At 34.1% G+C, this 18,439-nt stretch overlaps 1 protein-coding gene and 1 long non-coding RNA gene across 6 annotated transcripts in view; one reads left to right on the forward strand and one right to left on the reverse strand.

Annotated features, from left to right (window-relative positions):
- ABCA6 (ATP binding cassette subfamily A member 6) overlaps window positions 1–18,439 on the forward strand; it is a 71,148-nt gene that overhangs the window by 14,988 nt on the left and 37,721 nt on the right. For all 5 annotated transcript variants that reach the window (XM_063706145.1, XM_063706148.1, XM_063706149.1 and 2 more), the window contains exons 6-11: window positions 390–616; window positions 4,508–4,649; window positions 5,455–5,640; window positions 9,225–9,372; window positions 10,856–11,024; window positions 16,354–16,412. In XM_063706145.1, the coding sequence (XP_063562215.1) occupies window positions 390–616; window positions 4,508–4,649; window positions 5,455–5,640; window positions 9,225–9,372; window positions 10,856–11,024; window positions 16,354–16,412 (931 nt within the window). The remainder of the gene's footprint in view (window positions 1–389; window positions 617–4,507; window positions 4,650–5,454; window positions 5,641–9,224; window positions 9,373–10,855; window positions 11,025–16,353; window positions 16,413–18,439) is intronic.
- Window positions 5,952–18,439, reverse strand: part of LOC129533508 (uncharacterized) — a 33,661-nt gene continuing 21,173 nt past the window's right edge. The window contains exon 2 of the long non-coding RNA XR_008679785.2: window positions 5,952–6,923. This is a non-coding gene — a long non-coding RNA (uncharacterized lncRNA). The remainder of the gene's footprint in view (window positions 6,924–18,439) is intronic.

Genomic DNA, 18,439 nt, shown 5'->3' on the forward strand with positions numbered 1-18,439 from the left:
ATGGGAATTAAGTTGCAACAAGAATTTAGGAGGGGCCACTTTCAAACCGTAGCAATGATATATAATCAGATTTTCCTGTGGTTATATAATGAAGCAGATATTCAGACCAAGGAACACATTGCATATCTATTTTAAAACTTTAAAACCAATTTTATTGGTTTTAAAACTAATTTTGAAGTGGTTGTAAAATCCCAGGAGGCTGCAAATGTAATGTACAGAGAAGTCCATGTAACCTTCATCCAGTTGCCTTTACTGGGAACATCTTGCATAACTACAGTACAGTAAGAAAAATTGGAGAACCGACATTAGTAAAATACACAGAGCTTACTCATAGTTCACCAGTTTCTATCTTTTAAATAATAATTATGTTTGTTTAAACTCTACTTTAGATCACAACCAATCACCCTGTGATGGAGGAGTTGATGTCAGTTACTGCTATAACTATGAAGACATTACCTTTCATAACTAAAAATCTTCTTCACAATGAGATGTTTATTTTATTCTTCTTGCTTCATTTCTCCCCACTTGTATATTTTATATCGCTCAATGTAACAAAAGAGAGAAAAAAGTCTAAGAATTTGATGAAAATGATGGGTCTCCAAGATTCAGCATTCTGGTGAGTGACTAATTCAAGTAGTGCAAATTAATAAACAGGAAAATTAAGAAGCAGTGAAAAAGTGTTATTGTTTCAGAGCATCATGGTTTAAACTTGATGCATTGGCTACTTTTTCTTTTGTTCTGAGTTTTTTACTTAGTCTGTTAAATTTTGCCATGCAAAATAGTGCTTATAATGTGCTGAGCACTTTTTCTGTGCCGTGAATGTCTTAAGCCAACCCTGATACAGAGGGACTGTCATTCATTTTATAAGCAAGGAAAATAAAGTTCAAAGAGAATAAGAGAATTGCCCAATGTGAGATGGAGGGTGAGTGCCGGAGCTGAGACTCTAACCCAAGTGCCCTGACTGCAGCTTCTTTTCTCGCCTGGTCTTCTTACAGTTAACAGTTGATTTCTCCAGACTTTCTCATGTTGAAGAGAGTATAATCTTGTAAAAGTTGACTTGTGTTCAGGGGTTTGGCCACAAGGCATAGATTTTTTGGAGCAAGTAAATACTATATGTTGGAATAAAATGAGAGAGCCCACATAATATACCTAGGACATACAACACAAAGGCTGGCATGTAAGAAGACCTTAGCAAGGGCATTTGCTATATATATTGATATTTATATCTTGCCCCCCACTCCACATTCAATTTAAAGTGATTTTGAAATAATGAGTGCGTGTACACATACATATGTGCTATGTATACATATTTACATACATTACATATGTATGCATACATGAGCATGTGTACATATACATACACATATATATGTACACACACACTCATGTATGTATATATGTATGTAGGTAGATAGATATGTATTTGTGTCATAATAAAGACAAATAATTAGGAGTAGAAATAAAGACCTGGCAAATAGGCCAGGCACACTGGCTCACACCTGTAATCTTAGCACTTTGGAAGGCCCAGGCGGGTGGATCACCTGAGGTCGGGAGTTCGAGACCAGCATGACCAACATGGTGAAACCCCATCTCGACTAAAAATACAAAAATTAGCCAGGTGTGGTGGCGCGTGCCTGTAATCCCAGCTACCTGGGAGCTGAAGCAGGAGAATTGCTGGAACCCGGGAGGCAGAGGCTGCAGCAAACTGAGATCGTGCTACTGCACTCCAGCCTGGGTGACAGAGTGAGACTCCATAAAAACAAACAAACATACAAACAAAACCAACCAAACAAACAAAAACAAAAACAAAACACCTAGCAAATAATCAGTAAGTAAGATTAGCAGATAGGAATGCAAATCATACAAGCTCCAAGCTTCCAAAAGGCTTTTGCAATACTATCAATGACAAAATCCATACTGTCTGTCTAGAAAAAGTAAAAAAGGAAAAATAGTACCCCAAAATAAATATAACATTTGTTATATTAAATCCTGGGAGATGTTTTTCTATCTATGCCCCATATCAAGCAAATACTCTTTATGGTTTTGGAACTACCTGGAATGGATGAGAAATTATGTATTGAACAATTCCTTGCGAGCCACGTGTTACCTGTAATAAAACTATGGTACAGTAAATTTTTAATTTTCTATAAAATATATTTTATTAATAGTATCTTAATTCTAATATACATAAATTGTAAGATAGAAAAAGAGGAACCTATGTCTTCAAATAAAAAAGAGAGAAGAAGTTTTTGCAGTGGAACTTTGGGAAATACAAAAGAATGGACTTAGAGCCTCCCATGGAGTCTGTTAGGAGGGAACCCCTGTAAAAGGGGCCTTCTTTCTGTCCAGGGCATGTCCTATGGGACAGTGTCCCTGCAGTCACCTGAGACAAGGGAGGCATGAGTCAACTCTATATTAAAGTCAGAAAGGTATAGGACATTTGGGTGTGAATTCATTCTCAGGATAAGTGATTCTTAGTATGTATGTGACCTAAAAACTTAGCAAAATAAATTCATATATATACGTCCTTAAAACTAAGAAGAAAAAAGATTCTGAAATGTTTCTACTAAGTGCAGGCTATCTAGTGGAAATAAACTTTATGACAATTTTTTTACCAATGTAATAAATGTGAAATTTAATCAGTATTTATTCTTTAAGTATAGTGCCTGAATTGCTTTGTTTTTAGCAAGATAGTTTTTATACACTTATTAACATCTGACTTTCCATTCCACCCCTGCAAGTGGTTCCTTTTTCTAAGTAGTGGCAATTTCTAGGTAATTTCTTTCATTTGTAATTTTCATATCCTGTGTTTTTTCAATTCCTACCTAAAGTAGTTCCCTTTTGAATTCAGGAAGTAGGTTTTACAGAATGTGATATGTTTTTTAAAAGTGCTGATGTTTCTAACACAGGCTTAATTATTGTAATGGCATGAAATTTAAAAAGAAGTCAAATAACCAGTAAATCTGGTGTGAACATGTTCTACTGGGACATATTGATGCAAAGTCCTGGTTTTAATACTTGTGCTATATGCTTCAGCTATTGAATTCTCATTTAATTAGTCAGTGTTAAGTAGATGAAAGATCTCTGGACAGAGATAAGGCCTGCAACTTCATGAACTTTGTTACCGATTTATTTTGTGACCGTGGATAAACCCCTTAACAAATAATAGGGATTGCAGTTTCCTTATTTGTAAAATGAGACACTTGGGCTAAAACACTCTATAGTCTTGTTAGATCTAAGATTGAATACTCTTTCTTAATAACCACTTCATAAACATATCAACACTAGCACCTCTAAAGCAAAATCGTGCAAATATTTAAGGATGCAGCATACTTTATACAAATGTAAGTGAAGAAATCATGAATAGGATTAGAGAGAATAGAATGGGCTTAGTAGAGTTGTGAAATTTCGATTTTCTACTACGAAAGAGACTGGAGGTGCTGCCTGCTGAGATCCCCATGGATAGTCAAATTGTCAACTGCCCCAGTGTTTATAGAGTTACTTGATTGATCAGAGGCTTTTAAGTTGCTTCCAATTCTACAATTAGGACAGTATGGCAATATCTAACAAAGCTGAAGTTACAAAATGCTTAGAAACACTCTTGTACATTTTTCTCAAAAAAGACAAGTACGAGAATGTTCTTGGCATTGTAATAGAAAAAAATGGAAAACAACCTAAATTTCCATAGGCAGCAGAATTTTGGGTCATATTCTCATAATGAAATATTATACAGCAGTGTATAATATTGTTGATTGATAAAGACATCTTGCAGAATAATACATACATATGATATTGTTGATACTGTTTAATACAATAGTCATACTATTTACACAATACATGCACACAGAGCTGTTGCCTAACACATAGGTACCAGCAAGGCACAATGGCCCAGCTGTGCTTACAGTCACTTAATTAATTTTGGCATCCTTTTTTTTTTTTTTGAGATGGAGTCTCGCTCTGTCACCCAGACTGGAGTGCAGTGGCGTGATCACAGCTCACTGCAACCTCTGCCTCCTAGGTTCAAGCGATTTTTCTGCCTCAGCCTCCTGAGTAGCTGGGACTACAGGCATGCACCACCATGCCTGGCTAATTTTTTTTGCATTTTTAGTAGAGACGGGTTTCACCATGTTGGTCGGGCTGGTCTGGAACTCTTGACCTCAAATGATCTGCCCACCTCAGCCTCCCAAAGTGCTGGAGTTATAGGCATGAGCCATCGTGCCTGGCCTTGGCATCCTTTTTATTGGTTGGTGTCTGTACCAGTGTTCAGCATCTATCATCTCTGTGTGCATATATGGTAAAGGTAACGAAGATGAATGGCAATTATAAAGAAGGAGAATTGCGATTGAAAAAGGATATGCAATGAGCTTCTGCTGTAGGATTAACAGTATAGTTATTAATCTAGAAGGTACAAGGGTAGTCATTACATTGTTCTTTAGATGCTTTTGTATATATTAAATATTTTGTAAATAAGTTAACATAATTTATATAACTTTTTGTCTTTATTTAGGCTCTCCTGGGGTCTAATCTATGCTGGCTTCATCTTTATTATTTCCATATTCGTTACAATTATCATAACATTCACCCAAATTATAGTCATGACTGGCTTCATGGTCATATTTATACTCTTTTTTTTATATGGCTTATCTTTGGTAAGTTGATACATTTATTACCACTTTCTCTGCTTTAGATCTTAGCTATATGTAGCTAATATTAATGCCCTAGTAGGTTACTGCAATCACTACTTTCATGTCCATTGTGTGTGTGCATGTGTGTGTCCTTGTGTGTACTTGAAATAGTTTCTATGGAGTGAAAAAGTTATGTAATCCAAATAAAATTTGACTTGCCTTTTGCATAAAGGTCTGAACTAATGAAATGATGTATCAAAAAGAAAAAACAATGCTGACTCTAAAATATCAAAGGCTTTTCTGTATAATTATTGAGGTTATTTTTGAGGGGTGGACCCAATTTTTTTTCCCTTAAGGGTGCCCGTCACATGGTAGCTGATCACAATATCTCTTCTCCCTCTAATATTCTGTCTCATACTTACTTCTCATTTCACTCCGCTCTGCCTTCTCTGAACAAGAACCTCTAATTTCCACCTTCCAGGTTGTTTTCTGCAGAAAGTATGTAGATGCTCCTTCTTACATTAATTTAGCTTCATTACATTAATTTAGACCCAAGTCTGCATTTCTACCCTATCCTCAGCTCTCATTCCAGCTTTTCCCCCACCCTTTCCTAGCAACAAAAGCCTGGCATTTGAGTAGGACAAACAAGGATCCTTTTTCAAGAGAAGTTGAGGAAAGAACAGACTCATTATACCTTAATATTTTCACCACTTTCTCACTGATAAATTTTTATGTTATGATATAAAAATCCTTATTTGATTGGGCTGCCAATGATTCTCAGTGAGCTAAATATTTTTTATAACAGCTGAATGTCTTCTCTCTCTTGCAGGTAGCTTTGGTGTTCCTGATGAGTGTGTTGTTAAAGAAAGCTGTCCTCACCAATTTGGTTGTGTTTCTCCTTACCCTCTTTTGGGGATGTCTGGGATTCACTGTATTTTATGAACAACTTCCTTCATCTCTGGAGTGGATTTTGAATATTTGTAGCCCTTTTGCCTTTACTACTGGAATGATTCAGGTAAGAGCCTAGTTAATTGGTTTATTACTGAAATTTCAAAAGAAGTAGATACTTCGTACCCTGTCGGATCAGCACTACTCAAACTAAGAGCTTTTATTCTAAACAATTTTTCTAAAGTTAAGCTTTAAAATGTTATTATTACATTGTAAAAAAAAAGTCACCTCACAAAGAAACTTAAATTTAAAAAAATCCTTCAGATTTTACCACTCAGATATATTTTCATTTTGAAGTATTTTCTTCTAGGTTTTTTTCCTATATACAAATATTTACTTTTATTACTATTCATTTAACATAATGAAAATATCTGCTAGTTTATTAAAATTGTTATATATGAACCCACTTTTATTGTATAAACTATGAATATGAAAAACTTTCCAAACACAAGTATAGTTTAACAGATAATTAAAAAGTAAATTAAAGTATCCATGAACTAGATCAAGGAATAGGATGTTGCCACCAGTCACAAACCCCTCAGAACACTCCTTCTTCGTAAAGGTAAAAATTTTATGATATTCACTTATTTGCTTTTCATGTCCACCTAAGTATGTGTTCCTAAAGAAAATTGTTGGTTTTGCATGTTTTAAACTTCATAGGAGTGATGTTGCACAAAGTGTATTTTTGAAAATCTCTTTTTTCATTCAACATGACGTTTTTAGGTGGCAGCATAGTTTCTGTGTAGCTATAGTGTAGAGTTATGTAGCATCCTATTGTGTTAACATACTATCAATTTTCTTATTGATAGATTATGATAATTTTTAGTTTTTGAGCATTTTTAGTAAAGCTGCTACAAACATTCTAGTACACATTTCCTACTGAATATGGAAATTTCATTCTGTTCGTTACGTTAGTATAACAAACAGAATAGTGGGGCTGAGAGTATACAAATATTAATCTTAGTAGCTACCACCAAATATTTTCCCAAAGTGGTTGCATCAATTTAGTTTTACATCAACAGTGTTTCAGAATTCCAGTTTTTCTAACACTTCACCAGGATTTAGTATTGTCAATCTTTCAAATTTTAGTTATTCTGATGGTTATGCAATGATATATCATTGTGGTGTTAATTTGCATTTCCCCGATTATTGATGACGTTTAATGCCTTTGTATATGCTTAGTGGATTACGAATTTTCTTTTTTATAAATTACCTATCCAGTTCTTTGGCTCATTTTTCCTCTGAGTTTTCTATCTTCTCCAAATTGCTTTATGATAATTCCTTATACATGTTGAACATCCGACATTTTTCCGTTATTTGTTGCTAGCTTTTTTCCTCTCTTAATGGTACCTGTGATGAACAGAGATACATAATTTTGATAAGGTCCAATTTTTCAAGTTTCTCTTTTATGTAGAATGCTTTTTGTAAAAATCAATGTAAGGAATCATTGCCTACACCAAGTTTACAAAGATATTTTCTGGCTGTTTTTCTAGAATATTGACTGGTTCAGCTTTTACATTAAGATAAAAATCCATTTCAATGTAACTTTTGTGCGTGTATAGGTAGAGGCAATATTAATTTTGCTACACAAATATCCAATTTCTCCAGCTCAATTTATCAACTAGACTATCCTTTCCTTGAATGAATTGCAATCTTTCTTTTATCATAACTCAGTCAATCATGTATTGGCCAAAATGCCTATCCTTGCACTGTGGCCTCATTGTCTTAATTGTTTTGTTTTATCATATGTCTTGATATCTGGCAGTAACAGTTTTACCTCTTTAATCTCTTTTTCAATAGAGTCTTGTCTATTCTAATTTCTTTGCAATTATGTAAATTTTAGAATTAGCTTATCAAGTTACATAATCACACACTTATGTGCCTGTGCAAAGCCATTAAGAGTGTGATGCAGTTGAATTATTCGATCAGTTTGAAGAAAATAGTCATCTTTTTTTCAGCCATGAACATAATATATCTTTGCATTCATTTCAGTGATCTTTGATTTTCTTTAATAATTATCTTTTTTTATTTTTATTTTATTTTGAGACAGGGTCTTGCCCTGTCACACAGTCTGGAGTATACAAACACAGCTCACTGCAGCCTCAACCTCCTGGGCTTAAGTGATCTTCCCGCCTCAGCCTCACAAGTAACTAGGACTATAGACATACACCACCACACCTGGCTAATTTTTAATTTTTGTAGAGAGTTGGTCTCACCATGTCGCTCAAGCTAATCTCAACCTCCTGGGCTCAAAAAAGCGATCCTCCCAACTCAGCCTATCAAAGTGCTGTGGGATTACAGGTGCGATCCATGCACTTGGCCTGTTTTAGTTTTCACTGTAGAGGTCTTACACATTTTTATTTGATTCATTCTGATGCTTTTGATATTTTTCATGCTGTTATAAATAGCATCTATGTTTACATTCTTATTTTTAAACATTTGTTGTTAATGTAGAGAGATGCAACTGATTTCTGTACATTGGCGTTCTATCCAGCATTCTTGCTATATTCTCTTATTAAACCCAATATTTTTCTGGGTTTTATACATATATAATCATGTTGTCTTCAAATAATGATGGCTTATATTTTTCCCATCGCAATCCTTATGCTTTTTATTTCTTTTTCCTACTTTCCTGCACAGGTCCGGACCTCTAGTACAATAATGAATAGAAATGCAGGCAAAATAAAAGCTTTCTACATTGTGCCATTAAGTATGATGCTTATTGTTGGTCTCAGTGCATGCAATTCACCAGATTAAGGAAGATTCATCTTAGTTTGTGAAGATATTTTCTTTACTATGAATAGATATTACATTTTACCAAATGGTTTTTCTGTGTCTATTATATTGATCACATTATTTTCCTATTTAATGTTTGATGTTGAATTACAATGATTGATTTTCAAATGTTGACTCAATTTTGGATTCCTAGAATAAATTCAACTTTATCATGAAAATGTTAACATTTTAACATAGACTGAGAAGCTGTAGAGTGTGCAGGGTAAGGAACTGGCCCTAAGAGTAAGACTTTCTCTGTTCTAATTTCACTTTGCCACTTTTGGCTACTCAACTTCGCTGTGCCTTAGTTTTATCATATGTAAAGTGCAGATTAAAATCTTATTATTTTTATAAGCCTTATTGCTTATCTGATAGGGTTTTAAGGAAGATTAAATGGGATAATATACAAAACACTTAGGACAGTGCCTAGAACATAGTCGCTGTTATTATATGGCAAAATTCTAAATACAAACTTTTATTTGAAATAATAACTAGAAAAGGAGGTAAGTTCTCTTTTTATCTAATTAAAGGCGTCCAAGAATTTCTTATATTCTTTCCAAAATTTATATCTCCTTTGTTGCCCAGAATAGATATTTGTAATACTGCAATGATTTTCTGAAAACAAACAAATGAATTATAATTTAAATTCTTATACTTAGAACATTGTATTTATTAAATAAATATTTCTTTCTAATTATTTTTCATTGTAAAATAGAAATATTTTGACCAATACCTTTATTTACTTATTTATATATTTGACTAGTAACTACTAAGTGCTTCTTGAAAAAGCTAGTTAATAAATTAATACTTTTTCCTGCTATGCCAAGCTATTTATTTATTTATTTTAAACATTCATTTTTATTTTTTGAATCTTAGATTATCAAACTGGATTATAACTTGAATGGTGTAATTTTTCCTGACCCTTCAGGAGACTCATATACAATGATAGCAACTTTTTCTATGTTGCTTTTGGATGGTCTCATCTACTTGCTATTGGCATTATACTTTGACAAAATTTTACCCTGTAAGTAATAGTGAGTTTTTCTCTGACCTCTACAGTTATTAATTACATTGAATATATTTTTTAAGATTATATAGACTTTTAAAATGAATATTAAATATTTCCCATTTCAAACTAATAAGTTCATTATTTCTACTTCATAGTTCTAATGGTCTAATGAAATTTTTATGTAAAAACAATTCTTCTTATGACTTTACTATAGCAATATATTATAATTATATGACAACAATAATTATAATACATCTTGTAATTGTGTGGTAATTAAATAATGTTAGGTTTTCATGGATCCCTGAAAGTGTTTTGAAACGGTCATATTAGGGTTTATGTCAAAACAAGATAAAAGAAATTAGTTCCTATGGTGGTTTGGCTGGCAGGAGGCCATTATACTGTGGAAGAGCTTTCTCATGAATATTTGTTCAGCATCATTCTCAAAATGTTTTATATATTGTTCATATTTACAGAAGTGTATTGATTGCCCAGTTAAATTATCTTGCAAACAACCAAAAATGTCACGTAAGCCCAGAATTTTTTCACACATTCTAGAATCAGAAAGCTTTTTTTCTGGCACAATCTTCTTGTTTATCCTCTTATTTTATATGTTCCTTCCACTATTTAAGGTTGTCTTATAGGTTTTCTATGTATTTACTTGTATATATTCCTGTCTTTCTGTGACTTCTGGTTGATATGTGAAGGTCCTTAATAATAAATTCAACTTTGTTTTTTAAACTGGAAAAATATATTTAAAATATCACTATAAATTTATTCTAAACAAATACAGTTTCTCCATGTATTCATGGCTAAGCAGGAATATATAGATTTCAATATTATGTTCAATTATGTTGCTGTGGTCAAATTATTTAAGTTCACAAACATGTCTACAATTATTTTTATGCACTGTATTAAGGCTTTGTGTCTTCCCAAATATTTGGTTTCATTCATTCTCCTAAATACCTTTTAGATCACATTTTTAAAAAATTTAATAAATATGTTTATTGGGTGATACAAATCTGTTTTTCATGAGCCTATTATTAAGGATAATGCAACCCATTGTTAAGACTGGAAAAAAAGGAGATATAATGGTTTCCTTGTTGGGTGTCCTTTTCTACAGATGTAGACAACAGAGGCTCTAAGATCTGTACTAATGTCTTGATCAGGGAAAAGCTGGAGTCCAACTCAGCTGGTCATACACCTAATATTTTATTTGAACCTCACTTTCCTATTGACTTTCTTTTTTTTGATCACATTCTATTTGTACTTTGTTGAAAGCTGTATTATATTGTTTAATTTTGCAATATGTTATTTCCTTTGAATTCTCATTGTTTACTTCATCATCAAGTTTTCTTCTTAATAATAAATAGAGTTTTAGAAGAAAAAATGTCTCTATGATGCTTAAAACTTCAAGGCATTCTGCATTGTTGTTAGCAAGGCTTCTTTGCGCATTGTTTTACTATTACTGATCATATTTTGTTGCCTCTTGGTTAATTAGATGGAGATGAGCGCCATTATTCTCCTTTATTTTTCTTGAATTCATCATCTTGTTTCCAACACCAAAGGACTAATGCTAAGGTTATTGAGAAAGAAATCGATGCTGAGCATCCCTCTGATGATTATTTTGAACCAGTAGCTCCTGAATTCCAAGGAAAAGAAGCCATCAGGTAATCACACTTATAAGTAATACTAATGCATGAGCACAAGGCTAAAGAATTATTATTATTTTTAATTTTATTATTATACTTTAAGTTTTAGGGTACATGTGCACAACGTGCAGGTTTGTTACATATGTATACATGTGCCATGTTGGTGTGCTGCACCCATTAACTCGTCATTTAGCATTAGGTATATCTCCTAATGCTATCCCTCCCCCCTCCCCCTACCCCAGAACAGTCCCCTGTATGTGATGTTCCCCTTCCTGTGTCCGTGTGTTCCCATTGTTCAATTCCCACCTATGAGCGAGAACATAAGGCCAAAGAATTATTAACCAAGAGCGTCAGGGTGAGCTTGAGGCAAAATATTGAAGGAGAAGATATTTGTTTTTGTCAATGTCACTTTGAACTGCTCCATTTCCATCACCACCAATTTCTTCTGTTACTTGAAAGGAAAATCCTCCTTGTTTATCAGCTCTGTATCGTATTATCCAGCCACACTTCATCTTGTCCCCCTTTCTGCCTCTTTCTCTTGTGCCCACCTCTCTTTTATACTTGCTCCTTTCATTCTGTGAACCCCTCTCTCCATGGTTTCATCTGGCTTTATATGATAAGTTGGAAGAAGTAAGAAATTCTGAATCAGAAATTCTTAGATCCTAATACTCTCCTCTCTCATTTGATGTGTAATCTTGGAAAAATGAGTAAATTTTATGAGTCTCAGTGTCTTCTATGAAACAAGATTAATATTGACTTTGTAGGGTTGTTATGAGATTTGGTATATCACAGAATTGCATGAGGAGCATTTAGAATATCTGTTTTTAGCCAGGGATTCTAACTCAGCAGTTTTGGGATTGAACCCAAGTATCGTGGATTTCAAAATAGCTTTGTAGATTTTTCTACAAAGTTTGGTACAAAGTTAATGGATCAGCGCTTTAAATAACAATCGTTTATTTATTAACAGATGTTTACTTAGTGCTGACTATGTACCTGACTTACACATAATTCGTACAAAAAGCTTACGAGGTAGGTATCTTTATTTTCTCCATTTTGAGAATACAAAAAGTGAAGCAATGAAAGCTTAAGCCTTTTACCCAATATCACACAACTCGCAAGTGGGGAACTGGAATTGTAATCCAGATAGTCTGGCTCTACAGTCTATGCTCTTAACATACTTTTGAGATGTCAGGAGGCAAAGAAAAATGAATAAATAGAGAACCATATCTAGGAAGTGAAATATTTCCAAGACAAAGAGGCCTAACCCATATACCTAAGCTTCCTCCATCTAGTTCTTAACCAATTTTCCGTTTAAGTTTTCTAAGAGGGGCAACAGCGCTTCCTCTGCTCTAGCTAGGAGTATACCAGCTCTATAGAAAGTTTCTATCCAAACAAGAAAGGCCAAGTGAGGAATAATTCCATAAAACTCAGTTCCAGTGTCATCAATCCTTCTTTACCAGTTGAGGGCACAAAATAATATTGTATTATATTATTATTCAAATTATAATAATTTTCAGATCCAATCTTCTAACAAAATCTTTTACTTACAAAGACCTCAAAATTTTCTTTGTTCTTCTACTGCTGCCTAGTGACCTAGGAAAGAAGGTAAAATGTCGTCCACCCCCACCTTCCCCCAACTTCTCCCTTCTTCTCCCACACCCCCACTGTGCCTCCAAACCTAGCCAATGTATACAGTGTTGACTGGGCACACCTGTCACTTGGTCTGGATTCTTAGCTCAGGTGGAGACCTGAGGCTACTGACAAACCAGGGAAAGAAAGTCATTTGATGCAAGGACTATTCACTAAAGCTTTTGGCTCCATTGTGGGGCACCCCACCCCAGATCCACACCAAAGCAAGAAAGTAGGCTTAGGCGGTCAATGTTGTAGCTCTTTAATGACAAGGTGGTACACACTCACTGACTGTTAAAACAGGTCTGGGGCTGCAAGGCAGTCTAAAACTGCCTTTCGACCATCCAACAGTATATGCAGTTTCCAATCCACAAGTTTTATCTCTACTTTCTTCACAGTGACCATTTCTTAGTGGCATCATTACTCTTCCCCACCTGTAGACAATGTCAAATCTTTTTCAATCAATTCCAACGTGTGAATTCTATTTTGTATGAATATAAAAGGCACTAAGGCATTGATTTTTTTCTTCCTATGTGGTCTCTGCTTTATATAAAAATTGACTCTTCCCCTTTATATAGAAATGCTTTATATACAAAGGAACTCTTCCCCTAAGATACATAGAGCTTACAGGGTATGTAATCTTTAAGCTCTATGTATCAGGGGTATGGATGAAAGTTTGTAGAATTCTAACCAGAATCATGATTCTGGGTTTGTAAAAATATACATTTTTTATTCACAACTGGCTCTTCCTCATTCATAACTCCCAAGTCACATTTTCTCTGGGGGCAATTGTGTACACATATGTGCATTCCTGTAACTATAGACCATTCAGGCAATATTCCCAGAACACAGGTAGAATGTCTGCCCCAAATGTAAATGACTGATTTCATGTCTAAAATCCAGAAACAACAGCTCCTCCTAAATGGAATTTTCTTTATTAAAACAAAACATTAAAGTTTCACTTCAACAGGGATTCCATTTTACAAAGAAATGCTGAAATAAAATACCTGGTGAGACTCATCATCTTTTAACTTTGCTTCACTCATTCATTCAACAAACATATTGTTGCTGGGTTCTTTGCTAATCTTTAGGGCAGCAAATATGAACAATAAACTGTCTTTAAAGGAGCACACAACACAGGGAACAAAATAAATAGGTACATGAAATTCAATCTGATAAATGTAGGGATAGAGATATTAACTACTGTTATTTAGTTAATAGAAGTGTTAACTACCCTAGTTTAGGGAAATCGAAGAAGAGAACGTCTATTTTTGTTTTAAAAAGTTAAAAATTACTGAAGAAATTTAGGCTTTTAAAGCTGACATATTCACCATCCGGGTTGAGCAGATATAAACATTATTGTCATATTTGCTTTGTATTTTTAATGGATATATTATATGTTTATTTAAAGTCCCTTTTGATCTCTTTAAAATATTTTCTCCATCCTTCATCAGAATTTACCTTTATAATGGATTTGGTGTTATCACTTTCCATTCATATATTTACATATTGCACCATACACTTATAGCCCTAATCAATATGTGATATAGATATATGTGATATAGCTCTGTGTGTTTTTGATATAATCTATAAATGGTATCAGACTGTACTTAAGTTTCTACATATTGCTTCTACACTCAGCATTTTGCTTTTTGGGGTGTATTCATAGTGATAACTCTGGGCTAATGCATTGATTTTAATTTTTAGATAAAAGTATTCTAAGATATGAATCTACCACTTTTATTTATCTTTTCTGACATTGAAAAATATTCTAGTTGTTTCTAATTTTTTGGTCTGACAAATGATGTTGCAATGAACATTCTAAGAATAAGACAGATAAAAAGGTGCGTTTGTGCATATGTACATATGTGTGTGAGTGCATGTGTATATGTATATGTGTATGACACACCCAGCAGAAAAGACAAAAAGCACTAAGCTTTGTGCAGGATATAAATGGTGGTTTGGTGATCCTGACACATAAAACATGAGGCCGAGGATGCCGAAAGATGTCACTGGACAGACCATGAGTGGCTGCTTCATGTGGTACAAAGTAGCCTTGACTTTCCCTCTGAGGCTAATGAGGAACGTTGAGGAGTAAATAAAATGGATTTTAAAATAAATCACCCTGTTTCCTGTGTGAAGCATGGATTCTAGGGGAATAAACTGAAAGCAGGGAAAGGAACTAGAGGCAGTGAACAAGAGAAGAATAGTTGAAGACTTAAAAGGGACCCAAGACTTGTACTATTTTAGAGTTAAATTTTACAAAAATGATACCAGGTTGGATGGGTGATGAATCTGAGTGAGAATCAGGAAGAGAGTAGTTGAATGTCCATGCTGCCAAATAAGATCCTGCGTGATGGGGAAATGGGTTTAGGTGACAATGCAGTGAAGTCTGTTTTGCATATGCAGTTTTAGAGCAGTTAATTCTCAAACCTGGCTTCACATTAGACTCATTTGGAAGAACATTTAAAATATCCCAATCCTCAGCCTTCACTGCCAAGAAAAACTCATCACCCCAGATCAATTAATGTGAATCTTTTTTCTGTGAACTCTGCAGAGAAGTAATTAATGTGAATATAATATGAATCTCAGATGTTGTTTGCAGGCATCAGTTCCCTTTGGAATTCTAATGTGTATTCACAATTAACAACCACTGATTAAGAGCGGTGTGTCTGTGTGTGTGTGTGTGAGAGAGAGAGAGAGACTATTTATGCAGCAAACCATTAGATGTGTGAATCTAAACATCAATGAAAAGGGTGGGGTCAACATTAGGTTGATGCTAAAACAAAAAATCCAATGAGAAAACTTCTGGAGAGAGTCTCAAATGAGAAGATCCATCATATACATGGAGAACCCTGTGGAATATCAAGCTGATGTGTCTGATGAAGGAAGAGGACTTTATTAGGAAACAGAGAAGGAACATTTAGAAAAATAAGAAGCAAAGCAATTAAGTCACCATTAACAAAGAGAAAGTCATCAACAGTGACTCATAATCCAATATGTAAGAATGGAAAAGTATTTGTTGTATTTTATAATTAGGAGGTCACTAATGATTTCATTATGAAGTGGTTCACTGGAGTGGTGAGTTCAGAAATCAGAGTGCAATTGAAGAGGAATTAAAGGTCAGGAAGTGAAAATGGCAAGTTTACAACGGCAAGTTTACTTTGAGAATTTTGTACAATACAGGGAGGAGAGAAATTAAATTGTGTCCAAAGTAGAGGTGAGTTCAAAGAGGAACTATTAGAGAGAACACTATAAAAGATGCAGGTGGCAGAGTGTCTGACTAATAAACTAATAAGCAAGACTTGGAGACGATGCAGGTGACAGAGTGTCTGACTAATAAACTAATAAGCAAGACTTGGAGACGATGCAGGATGCCAGTTCAAGACCCTAGGTAAATGAGCTGATCTTGAACAGGGGGAAGAACCAACTGTTCTAAAGCTAGAGGAAGAAAGTGAGGATAATTACACAGCATTCTACTTTTCTAGGCAAAATACTAGTAGTTTAATTGTAACTTGAGAGAGACTCCTCTATTTTCTACCTCAGGGGAAATGAGTAATCAAAAATAGGGTTTTTTCTTTCTGAATAGACTGTTTATGCCATCCCTTACTTCACATAAAGTGGTTGGCTGCAGTTATCACTATGACTAGGGCTATAAATGGCCCGTGCTATTTTCACTTCTGTGTTGGCTAAGTAAGCACTCTTTTTGTTATTTCAGAATCAGAAATGTTAAGAAGGAATATAAAGGAAAATCTGGAAAAGTGGAAGCATTGAAAGGTAAAGAAAAACATTGAAAAATTTCATTCTTTCACTTATTTCTTTATTATAAAAAAGGGAAACATTCAATGTGAAAAAATTTGAAATATGTAGATAAGCAAAAGAAAAAAGAATATAAATAACCTAACGCTATCACTTGGACATTAATCATGATTAAGAATATGCTGTAAAATTCTTCCAGATATTTCATGAATCTATTAATTTATAAAAGTGGTATCATACAATGAAAGATGTAATTTCTCTTTGTTTTTAAAGATTAATCTGCTATGAACAATATTTTATATATTGTCACTGTGAGGAAAGAACATCTAGACTGAAATCTGATAAAGGTTTTATACTAGCCGGTGAATTTACATAGTTTATATGTACTGGTGAGGTTAACTAAAGCAAGATGAGTAAAACCATTGACTATGAATTAAATTTCACAAGTCAATATCCTTTAACAAACCTAAGTTATAATTTGAAATGAAAAAACACATTTTGATACAAAATATTCTAACATACAGTTTTCTATAACAGACATTTAAGCAAACATCAAAGTGAGTAGCTAGATTTCATGGAGGACTATTTACTTTTATTAAAAATAATTTTTAGGAGGGATAAAAATGATTTTTATAAAAGACAGAAACCTTAAAAGCTGAAAAAGAAGAGCCATGAACCTTCCAGAAGTGTAGAGTTCTCCGACCATTGTGTTTATATTGCGTGTATTTTCTAATAAATACAGCATCCTCTGATTCAGTCTTATTCATTGCTTTTAGATTAGGTCTTTGAGAATTTAATGTATTTGTATGAGCAATTTTATTCTCTCTCTAGGTTTCTCTCATCAAATACCATCTAGAGCTGTGATTTCTTTCTTTAATGTTAGCTCAGGAGATACTGAAATAATTTTAAATTGATTACTTAAAGTTTTGGAGCACATTTTGAACTACCTTTGTACTCATCAAGTCATGAACTTCTTTTTGTCTAAACAAAAAACTTCTTTAAGAATTTTGTTCATTTTAAAAATAGCAGCACCTTAAAAAATTAAAAGCATTGGACATCAACACATTAAAAATATGATTATGAATTCAAACCAAGTATAGCTGCTCTTTGGGAAATCAGGGAAGAAGTTGCATTCCCTTAACCTCCTCTTCCTTCCTCATGGAGTTAGTTTCTGGAGCACATCTGCAACACCTTTGGGACACACTTTTGAAATCTTTTATCTATGGCCTACTTTTCAGAAGCTAAGTAGCATTCCGTTATATGGATACCACGACTAACTTATTAACACACCAATGTATGAGATTCAATTTGTTTCCAATTTTTAGTGTAATAAAAAATACTAGAATGAACAGCCTTGTTCAATCTTTGTAAATGTCATAAATTGTTTCTTGAATATAAATTTCTAGAAGCAGAATTATTCAAAGGAAGCATACTTTCAAGATTCTTGATTCATATTTCAAATTATTTCCCTCTAAAATCATAAAAAGTCATACTCCCACAAGCAATACATAATGAATAATAATGACAACGACAACAATAGCAATAAACATTTAGATTTCACTGAGGACTTGGTGTGTGCAGGAAACTATGCTAAGTGATTTACATGTACCATTTTACATTTAGGCCTGTGAAAGACATGTTAATATATCTCTCACTTTGCAGATGAGGAAACTGAGGCTTCTATTTAATTTTTCCAGTTACTGTGGGTCAGTCCCAACAGCCAGTATCACTTCCCTCTTACCCTGGAAAACACCGTATACTTTGCATTTAAAAATTACAGGCCAGGCATGGTGGCTCACATCTGTAAATCCCGAAGTGGGTGTAATGCTTAAACTCAGGAGTTTGAAACCAGCCTGGGCAACATGGCAAAACCCTGTCTCTACTAAAAATACAAAAATTAGCCAAGTGTGGTGGCGTGGGCCAATAGTCCCAGCTACAGGGGGCTGACGTGGGAGAATTGCTTAAGCGTGGGAGATTGAGGCTGCAGTGAGCTGTGATTGCTCCACTGCACTCCAGTCTAGGTGGCAGAATGAGATCCTGTAACA

Source organism: Gorilla gorilla, chromosome 4 (genome assembly GCF_029281585.2).
Source record: "Gorilla gorilla gorilla isolate KB3781 chromosome 4, NHGRI_mGorGor1-v2.1_pri, whole genome shotgun sequence".
Classification (NCBI taxonomy): domain Eukaryota; kingdom Metazoa; phylum Chordata; class Mammalia; order Primates; family Hominidae; genus Gorilla; species Gorilla gorilla.